Below are 10,530 nucleotides of genomic sequence, written 5' to 3' on the forward strand. Positions count from 1 at the left end.
TCAAATCTTATAGCTTACTAATATTTAACAATAACAGCACAGTAAGGGGAGAAATTTAAATAGTGATATTGACAACAGCTATTGGCAGTGCAAACTTAAAAACAAACAGATGTGTAAAATAGTTTCAAAGCCACTATAGATCCTAAGGTTAAGGTTCAAACCCATGCACATATACACTACGAAACTGAACATCCTGAAAATGGTTAATAATTTGATATTTCATTATATTTTCTATTGCATTACACATCTCTTAGCCACATTTAAAATTACACCATCAAATGATATATCAGATAATATGAAAGATGCTTTTTGTTGCTTTATATTACATTCCAATCAGACCCAGCTGGGACAATTTGCCTCAAGATTATGTTCCCTTCAAGATGCCAATTTAAAGTCTGAAAGTACTATAATCCCCTGGACCAGAAGATCCATACCCATTGTAGGGTTGTGATGGCAAAGAAGATGATGGATAGGATGAACTACCCAATTGAGAGTAAGAAGACCTCAGCCCTGTATCTAACCTAGCATAATTACTGGCAATAGTTTCATTGTGATTGGTTATAACTTCCTGTAACAAAGAAAGACATTTCTATAAGCAAAAGTGTACTTGATAATCTACTCTTACAACATGAACTAATTCCTTGATGGTAGTAAGTACCCAGTCAAATGTCAAAATGATATAATGAAAGAGTGTAATGTATGTGTGAAAAATAAGAAGTAAATCAGGTAATACTAATTAATAGTTGTGACAAAGTTTTATTCCTTAATTGATTAACAAAACAGCCAGCATAGGAGGAAGTGGGAATATAAAGGTTAGTAGATATGACCGGAAACAATTGTATATATTATACTCCCTCCGTCTCTAAATAATAGTCGCTTAAGGCTTATGCACGATTATTAAGGAAATGATTAATTGTGTTGATTTTGATGGTAAAATTAGTATCATTTACTAAAACATCCTTATTAATTGTAGTTAGTGGAGTAGTTAAGTTGAATGAAATTCAATAGGGTATAATAATGGGAAAAAATAATAAATGTTGCATTGGTATTCTAAAGTGACAATTATTTTGAGAAAAAGAAAAATGGGTAAAGGGACAATTATTATGAGACGGAGGGAGTACAATTATTTGCTACAAAAGAAGTGTATACATAACGAACAAATTTTATAAAATCATCTTATAACAAATGAAATGAATATGGCAAAAGCTGGGAATAAGATGAAATTTTCACATCTTTCTTTTAACTAGTCTTGTGAAATTGAATAAGTCTTACCTGTCTCACATTTCATTCTCCTTTAATTACTTATTTTTAGTCTCACTGCAACTATCAAGTTGCAATTACTAATTAGTATAATTCTTTTTGAGAAAACAAGGAACAGGGATATCAGCTAATAGTGTGTAAAGCATTATACTAAATACATTTACACCTACGGAAACGAGCAATGTGAGTGTTAAGACCTGTGTCTACATTTAACATTTGCTGAAAAATTAATTACCCGTCCAAACATGCACATATGCCGATGCAATATGCATAACTCACTATCAATACCAAAAAAATTAGAAGGACCAGGAAGATTTAACTTTTTTTCTTAAGATAAGTTTCTACCTGGCTGTTGTCAATCCATCAGAGAAAAAAAGCTCTAAATGATTAGTTTATGCAGATGTAGTAAGGGAAAAGTCGACATGTACTTGTCCAAACATAATGGTTATATGTTTCCAAAAACCAAAAGGTCACATGTTTTGACTTTCAGTACATGATATAATGTCCACTTAACAGTTTCCCGACCCAGGTAAGTTTATAGAAGTATTTATGAAATTTGAAACTGATACTTCCTTTGTCTGACTCCCACTCTCACCAATATATGAAGAAGAAACTGTCTTCATTTTTTTATTTCCTACTTCCCTATAATTAAAGCAGATTAATATATTGTCTCACATTTCATTCTCCTTTAATTACTTATTTTTAGTCTCACTGCAACTATCAAGTTGCAATTACTAATTAGTATAATTCTTTTTGAGAAAACAAGGAACAGGGATATCAGCTAATAGTGTGTAAAGCATTATACTAAATACATTTACACCTACGGAAACGAGCAATGTGAGTGTTAAGACCTGTGTCTACATTTAACATTTGCTGAAAAATTAATTACCCGTCCAAACATGCACATATGCCGATGCAATATGCATAACTCACTATCAATACCAAAAAAATTAGAAGGACCAGGAAGATTTAACTTTTTTTCTTAAGATAAGTTTCTACCTGAATCAATTGTTGTGCTGTTTGAACTTGAGTGGAGGTGCCTTTTATTTCCACAATGATTTCATCAGGCACCCTGCTCTCCTGCACAGTCAATATAGCTCCACTGGTGCGACGAATGTAGTCAATATTAGTCCCTTGAATACCAATTATGTCCTCTGCATAGGACAATGGTATTTGCATTGTTTGTATCACCTGATAGGGGAAACAATAAATCGACATGAAACATGGGTTTAAAATTTGAACCGCACGAAGTAAAACAAAAACAAAAGCCTTGCAAAAACACTTGATAGATAATTATGATACACGATTATTTTGTAAACTGATGGCAAAAGTACAAATATATTTGTTCATGGTAACAATGGGCACTGGCACGATTAAAATTGGGTGCTTAGAAGTTAGAGTTGCTTACTGTAGTAACAATGGAAGCACTGGCACGATTAAACGCCGAAGAACGAAGACCAGAAATAGAAGAAGAATCTTGTCCATACAACGACATTGTCGAGGAAGAAAGCAATGAATCCAATTGACTTTCACGGTCAGCAAAGAAAGAATCCCTCTTTGTGGGAATGTCAGCAACAATGCTAGGTTGTGAAGCACTATACAGTGATGGTTTGTCAGCCCAGGCATCTGTCTGGCGGTCTTGGGAAATTGTTGCATTGCACTTAAACAAAAAACAAAGGATGAGCATATCTTAGTGTCGAGAATAATTACATGAAATCAGAAAAAGATGGCTTTCACATTTTCTTCGATGATATTTGAACACGTCACCAAAATAATGTTGCAGTTTAACATACAAAGTATACAATGATATCGAGTTTTTGAGCTTAATTAAAAATTTGGAAAATGTCAAACTTACAGTTTTCTCAAATAGGGGAATAACGCTACTATCAACCAGAAACTTTCTCAGGTGCCCGACTACGGCTTCCAAAGCTTTAAGGACCTTCAAGGTTTCTCCCTGCAAATCAATAATCCTTTCATCGGCACCAGCATAAGATGGAAGTTCATCTGTCAGGAAATGGTTTTTCATCATAAATCTCCCATCATTTAACCCAAAAAATGCAGTGCAAATATTAATCAAGCATGTGTATATCAAACACAACATAATTCCCTTTCTTGTGTTGATTCAAAGACATTGTTTACCTCTATATCTCGTTTTGATGGTTTGACCTTTACTTTTTTATGATTTCTCTCTACCTCTAAATATTAACTAACCACCATTAGTCAACCCCCGTCACTAGTGCTGCTACCGGTCTTCTCCAATCATACCCAAACCGCATAAGATTGTATGCCTAATTATCTACAATGAGAGAACTGCCCTAATTTTCTCTCTAATGATTGTATGCCTAATCTTTTCTTGTGTTGTATAACCACAAACATAAAATAAAATGAAAACTCATTCTTTGAAGGAAAATAAAAAGCAGGGACAGAGCTATTAAGAAAAAACTTTTTTTATTGAGTTTGTTGTTCAAGTGAGAAAGGGTGTATTGACCCTTGAATTTCCAATTTCAGTGAGCAAAATTCACATTGCAAGTAAATCTAAGGTGGAAACTTCATCACTTAAACTCATTTCAGAAATTAGCTCATTTTGCAAGTCTTACATGAGCTCTTAATATCAAGTTAAATTGAATTTCACAAACAAATTAGGCTCAAAAGAAAGGCATTTGCTAACAAATTTATAATTAGGGGAGAGAGGGAGAGAGAATCTAATGAAATGTATAGTATATTAGTATGATAAACATGTCTAATCGTAATGGTAGGTAGGCATTTTGTCTTTACACAACTAACGTCACTGATGTTCAAAAATAGCCACTCAAAGCTCCATTTAGCGAGGCAAAACATCCACATACATAAGCACTCAGCCTATACATACTGGGTAAAGCAACAGGAAGACAAAAAGCTCCCTTATTTCAATTATATTCCACATAAATCCAATTAAGTCAAACATCAAACACCAATAGTTAAAGATATATTTCATAACACTTATTGAAACATTAGTCAATATGAATAAAAAAAAATATAGCTGCTAATCAAGCAGTAGAGGGAACTAAGGCGCAAGCATACCTCCCGACAAAACTCTAATAACAGCACCCGTATTTTCCTGTATAGCTTTAATTGAAGAGCCTTGTTTTCCTATCAAATTGATAGCCTGCGTTGACGCCACCAATAAACGGATGGAACATAATGCAACCCCTGCGGCTGCTGTATTATTGTTATCAGTTTCAGATAATCCGGATACACGTTTAAAAATCCTAAGAATAGCATCCATTGCAGGAGAGAGCGGTGCCTCCAAATCCTCTTTTCCAGATATAAGCACCTAAAATCAAAATGTAATTGGATGAAATACCATCATCTAATCAAAGTGCAAACATTGAATGATGAAAGTTGCAAACTATATATTACAAAATTCAACAGAATTTAGTAGTGTCATCAAGTCATATAAATCCTATAGAGACTCCACTACACCAACAAGCAAAGATTCTTTAATTAAATTTTAGTTTTTAAGATAAATAAAAAATTGACTAAAATGAAATTACAAAACAAGCATTAAACGAAAGTAAAAGAACAAAATGAAACCGAAGAGTTGGGCAAGTGAAATATTGTGTTTGAAGATGAATTTGAAGTGAAATTAAGCAAAACAAATGAAACCCAGAAAGGATGATAATGAAAAGAAAGAAAACTCACAATTCGATCAGGAGTACCAACTGGAGCATCAAGAACACGAATGCGAGCATGAGTCTCTTCGCAAGTCTTTTTGATCAATTCCCCTTTACGGCCTATGATGATGCCAACTTTAACAACGGGAACAATTAGCCGGAAAACACAGTGACCAGGCCAACCTGGCCATCTCTTCTCGGATTCAGATTCATCCGTAGGATTCGCGGCGGCGTCAAAGATTGTATATGATTCTGATTGAAGAGTGCCGTTTGGAATTGGCTCTACCGCCGTGGCCATATGAAAAGGGTTTAGAGAGGCGTAGGCGTAGTTCTGAAGATCGAAGTCAAGTAACTTAAAAACTTAACCAGTTAACCTTGCTGTCTGTCTCTACACACACTGTTACAATTACACAACCTCAGCCAGCAATACGATGACGTTTTGTTCAGTAACCTAACCGCTGTTTTATTTTATCTTGGGTTTAGGGTCAGTTCTTGAAAATATATTCATTCATTTAAATTGACAAATACATGGTCATTGTGAGCTTAATTTAATTAGTAAGGATAATGCATATGATATACGTAAGGTTTAGAGTTGGCCATCAAACAATATTTAGACAAATACATAGATTATCACATATTCAAGATAACTAAAAACTAAAAAGAAAAACAAAATGAATCGGCACACGTTTTTGCAACATTTAATGCTCAAGTTTTCATTAGAATTGTTATGAGTTGAAGTGAATATGTTAGTCCGAACCTAAGATAGAAAAAATAGAAGAAAAATAATGAATATGTTACATCATTGTTGTATTTATATTCTTTAAACATAATGGAAAAAATGAAGATGGTCTTGACTCCTTAAACCCACGTTCGAACGTTTAAAGTCTCGTGTTAAAACTTATATGAATGTCACTAATCTAACAATATTGACATTTTAGTTGAGTTATGTGAACATTTTAAGTGTAATATTAATTTTACTAAATTATAACTAGTAATATGTATCTATAAAGTTGATAAAGAATAATTTATGTCGAGTGTATCATGATGTCCTTTAAATTTTACGCTTGTACCACATTGATCGGTATCTAATTGTCATATTTGTAAGGTTTAGATTGTTACCTTTTAATAAAACTATGTTACAAAAACACTAACATATCCATTAACCTTAATATATGAAACATTAATGATGTCAAATCCATTTATTGAATTTGCAGTAAATCGAAACTAATCTTTCAACTTGAATCGAATGAACATCACACACTAAGATGAGAAATCAAAACAACAACGTCACACTGAAACAACCAAATAATATAAAAAAATACAAAAGAAAAATCAAATATGAGAGAGAGAGAGAGAGAGAGAGAGAGAGAGAGAGACTTCGAGGGGCATCTATCTCTAATGGATAAAAAGGAATGCAAAATGGTGACAACTAGGTTAAGAGAGAAGAAGGAAAAATAGGAGAAAATATATAGTGATTAGGTTGTGTAAAACATCCTCCGGTACTAGATTAATAATATATCGTTTGACTTTTTTTAAGGTTTAATAGCAGTTTCAGCCCCATAAGTTTTAAGAAGTTGCGATTTTGGTCCTCTAAGAAAAAAAACTACAGAACCGCCCCCTAAGTTTTGCCCATGTGCCAGTTTTGGCCCCGTAGGCCAATTTTGACTCGGTCAATGCACACGTGTGTATTTATTTATTTTTTATTTTTTAATTAAAAAAAACATTGTTTAATAAAAAAGTATTATAAAAATAAAAAAAATAAAAAGTTAAATAATTAAAAAATAAATAAAAATAAATAAAAATCTTATTTCATTTTTTTAATAAAAAATATATATTTTTTAAATAATTAAAATTAATTAATTAATTTTTTTAAATTAAAAAATGCACGTGTCCGTTGACCGAGCCAAAACTGTCACAGAGGCAAAACTTAGGGTGCGCTTTTGTAGTTTTTTTTCTTAGGAGGCTAAAACTGGTATTAAATCTTTTTTTAAATGTTAAAGATTTAATTTAATAAAAATTTACAGATATTCGATTATGTCTAATATCGGTTGTTATAATAAAAATAATTATTGACCAAAGAAACTAAGAAAATATTTTTGGCCAAATACCACTTTTTGTCCTTTTAGTTTGACAGAATTCTCAAGTTAGTCCTTTAAGTTTTGAAAGTTTAAATTATGTTCTTTTAGTTTGACAAAATGCTCAATCTAGTCCTTTAAGTTTCAAATAGGTCATTTTAGTTGATAAACTATTTCAGCGTTACCCATGTTGTCACAACAAATGATCATTTATAGTGCTGGAAAGACAATTATTTACAACAACAAATGTCGTTCTAACACTATTAAACGACATTTATAGTGCTAGAATGATCATTTGTGACGATTAAACTAATGTTTTGACACCCTGGAGCTTTTAAAAAGAAACGTTTTGATCCAAGTGAACAACTTAACGGGTACATCAGCATCAGTTAATAAATTAACTGACAGCATGGGTAACGGTGGCATAGTTATCAACTAAAAGGACATTTTTGAAACTTAAAGGACTAACTTGGGAATTCTGTCAAACTAAAAGAACCAAACATGGTATTTGAACAATATTTTTTTTAGAATTTTAATGCAATAAATTCCTTTTATTGAATAATTTATTAAATACAATCTCAATCCTAATTACAAAATTACACGTCACCTGAATATACATTATATAAGAACTGCCCCCATCTCTCTCTATCAGTTTCGCCCCCCCCCCCCCCCCCCCACTATCCCCTTTCCTCTCATTTGTTCTTGTGCAACCATGTGTACGTCAGTGAACATAGTTAATTATCAAGTAAGAGTCTTAGTCGAAGTTTGCATTAAAGATGAAGGGTTTTGGGGCTCGTACTTCAAGGCCAAAATTGTTGTATGCCTTGAGAATGGGAAATATGTGGTTCGTTACAAGGACCTTCTTGAGGAAGACAAATTTGGACCTCTCGAGGAGACACTTTTATCAAAGGACCTTCGTCCAATGCCTCCATGTGTCCAAAATCCTCCCAAGTTCCAACTCAACCAAAAAGTTGATGTTTTTTGCAAAGATGGATGGTGGTTAGGGAAAATCATTGGCAAGAAGGAATTCAGGAAAAAGAAGTATAAAATTAGTGTGTACTTTCCCACTATTCCTCGAAAGAGGTTATGTTGTTGTGATCAGATCCGAGTTCATCATGAGTTGTCTGGAGGAGAATGGATCACCAAACCTTAATTCATATTATCAACATGCTCGTTTATCAAGGCTCTTTATTTTTGTCGCTTTTATAATATTAATATGGAATAATGACATGTATATGGATTTATAAGATTGATTACATGATATTTACAATTCGTAGAAATTGGGATTTGTTTTATGTATTTTCAATAAGTAATTGGTAATATTTAATTGTCTTTATTTCGCTGCTTTTGTGTTTTCTTTTCTTGATTATTTATGCGCACATCTCTCATTTATGTGCATTTCTCTCTTATTCTTTCGATGTGGATGTGGTATAATATTGTCAATTGATCAATTTCAGGAGCGTGTTACAAGGAATTAAATCCTCCCGATTAAAAAGGTCCTTGAATTTTCACAACAGATATCACTGTGATCCTTGGTGCATACATTTGCTGAACAAAGTAAAAAGTAGAAGACAGACACTTTGACAAACATTTGCATACCATCATAAGTCATATATTTGATGTTCATAAGTCATTACATAGCCAAAAAAAAATAACATTGCATAGTCATCAAGTCATCAAATCATTTGATGTTCTTAAGTGATTACATATCCAAAAAAGTATAAACTAAACAAGTCCAAAAAGCATTAATCAAACTAGTCCAAAATCATAATTTAAACAAGCATAAATGCTTTGGAAATCCTGAAGTTGGGATAGACTCCAAGTATTGGGGTTGAGTAGAAGCGGATGGCCCGTAACTTGGATTTGAAACTCTAATAATTCCAGGAGCAGTTGGATTTTGTGGAGCAGGACCCCTCAGTGGTGTTTGTTTATGCATGTCATTTGAAATCACTGGTCTTTTCATGCCATATCTCCTTGTACGCATTCTCTGCAAATAAAATCAATCATATCAGCCCTTAAATTATAACAAAATCCATCAAATTAGTCCTCAAATTATGCCAGTAAGTCTCAAATCGATCCATATTTTAGAGGGGTATAATTGGAAACACGAGAAAATTACACTGAAAAGTTAAATCTCAAATTTTTACCATTTCCATCAATTTAGTCCTTGTACACGTGTACATGACAACACAGCATGCAAGAGGACACGTCATCGCCACTAACGGAGCTTTTGGACGAAGTGACCATTTTGATAGGCGTCTGTTAAATTCAGAGACTAAATAGATATTTCGCAAAATTTATAGACGAATTTGACCGATTTTTTAAAATTCAAGGAGGAAATCGAAATATTAGTCAAAAAATGTATCTTAATTGATACAAACTCGAAGCTAAAATTTTGACTTTCAAAGAGAGATGTTACAATTCAAAGCTATACCATTCAAGTGTATAAAAAAAACTTCAATGATTTATATTATGCTTTCATAACTCTCAAATTTTTGTAGTTAAGCTTGTGTCAACACGTGTTCATGGCTTTTTATGAATATTTCTTTACTTTAATGAACTTGCCTTTTTTATTCTGTCTTCTAGTTTCTCTAATTTGTAGATGTTTAACTTGAACATCTCATGATATCTTTCACCATATGATTTTATGAATATTTAGAGTTAGTTATTATTCAAGGACTTTCAGTCCATTGGTCATCAACAAACTGTTCAGTTTACATGATTTTGCTTTTATAGTACCGAAGAATATATTTCTTTGAAAAGTGGTATTATTCACAAATTGGATATGTTGCATTCATACATAGAGCCATTGAAAAGTAGTGTACTATTTACAGTTTTTTAATCATCAAATATTATTAAAACGTCATCTTCACAAGACGTAAGGTATGAACGAATTAAGATACAAATGGTGTCGCGTATAGACGGTACACCATAACCACCAAACAAAGCCCCCGAATATAAATCCATCTCAAACTAATTGTCTCTGTATCAAAATAATTGTCATTTTATAATACTAATTCAACATTTATTGTTTTTTTCATTTGTTATACCCTTATTTGTTGAATTTCATTTATTTTTTGTGACGGTCGGGGTTTGAACTCCGGACCTTGTATATATTATGCATTTGTCTCTACCAACTGAGCTAAGCTCACGAAGACGAATTTCATTTAATTTAACTGCGCTCTGTTAACTACAATTAATAAAGGTATTTTAATAAACGATATTAATCTTACTATTGAAATCAACACAATTAATTATTTCCTTAATAATTGTGCACAAACCTTAAACGACTAATAATGTGAGACGAAGTGAGTAATTGTGTAATTTGTGTTGTCCGGAGGATAATTTGAAATTGAATCTTTAGATACGAGTTACCAGAACTTCGAATTGACTTTAACTAACTTCAGGGAAATTTCTTCTTAGTCAAGGCAATTTACGATCTAATGATCACCGAATGAATTGACGTTTATATCCTTCGATCTTAATGGAATGTTTTGAACAATGACTAAGAACTTCGAAACATTTATGGTGTGTGTTCACAT

The 10,530-nt window shown here is 32.6% G+C and overlaps 2 protein-coding genes across 2 annotated transcripts; one reads left to right on the top strand and one right to left on the bottom strand.

Moving 5' to 3' along the window:
• Positions 1–81: 81 nt before the first annotated feature.
• LOC11418634 (RNA-binding KH domain-containing protein PEPPER) lies at positions 82–5,335 on the bottom strand. The gene is made up of 6 exons (XM_003610002.4): positions 4,942–5,335; positions 4,321–4,573; positions 3,116–3,264; positions 2,669–2,920; positions 2,260–2,451; positions 82–568 (listed from the first exon to the last, which is right to left on the bottom strand). The coding sequence occupies exons 1-6, from the start codon at positions 5,209–5,211 to the stop codon at positions 389–391; spliced, it is 1,296 nt and encodes a 431-aa protein (XP_003610050.1). The 5' UTR covers positions 5,212–5,335; the 3' UTR covers positions 82–388.
• A 2,365-nt stretch (positions 5,336–7,700) lies between these two features.
• LOC11418635 (protein AGENET DOMAIN (AGD)-CONTAINING P1) lies at positions 7,701–8,141 on the top strand. Its single transcript, XM_003610003.1, has one exon. The coding sequence runs from the start codon at positions 7,701–7,703 to the stop codon at positions 8,139–8,141; it is 441 nt and encodes a 146-aa protein (XP_003610051.1).
• The last annotated feature ends 2,389 nt before the right edge of the window (positions 8,142–10,530 follow it).

This window comes from Medicago truncatula, chromosome 4, assembly GCF_003473485.1.
Source record: "Medicago truncatula cultivar Jemalong A17 chromosome 4, MtrunA17r5.0-ANR, whole genome shotgun sequence".
NCBI lineage: Eukaryota > Viridiplantae > Streptophyta > Magnoliopsida > Fabales > Fabaceae > Medicago > Medicago truncatula.

Bases quoted from the DNA above. Each gene is read 5' to 3' on its own strand.
- LOC11418634 (XM_003610002.4), bottom strand. From the start codon at position 5,211: ATGGCCACGGCGGTAGAGCCAATTCCAAACGGCACTCTTCAATCAGAA. The intron at 2,452-2,668 runs GTAAGCAACTCT...TTCCCCTATCAG, and splicing joins GTGCTTCCATTGTTACTACA to GTGATACAAACAATGCAAAT. The intron at 569-2,259 runs GTAGAAACTTAT...TCTTTGTTACAG, and splicing joins CAGCACAACAATTGATTCAG to GAAGTTATAACCAATCACAA.
- LOC11418635 (XM_003610003.1), top strand. From the start codon at position 7,701: ATGTGTACGTCAGTGAACATAGTTAATTATCAAGTAAGAGTCTTAGTC.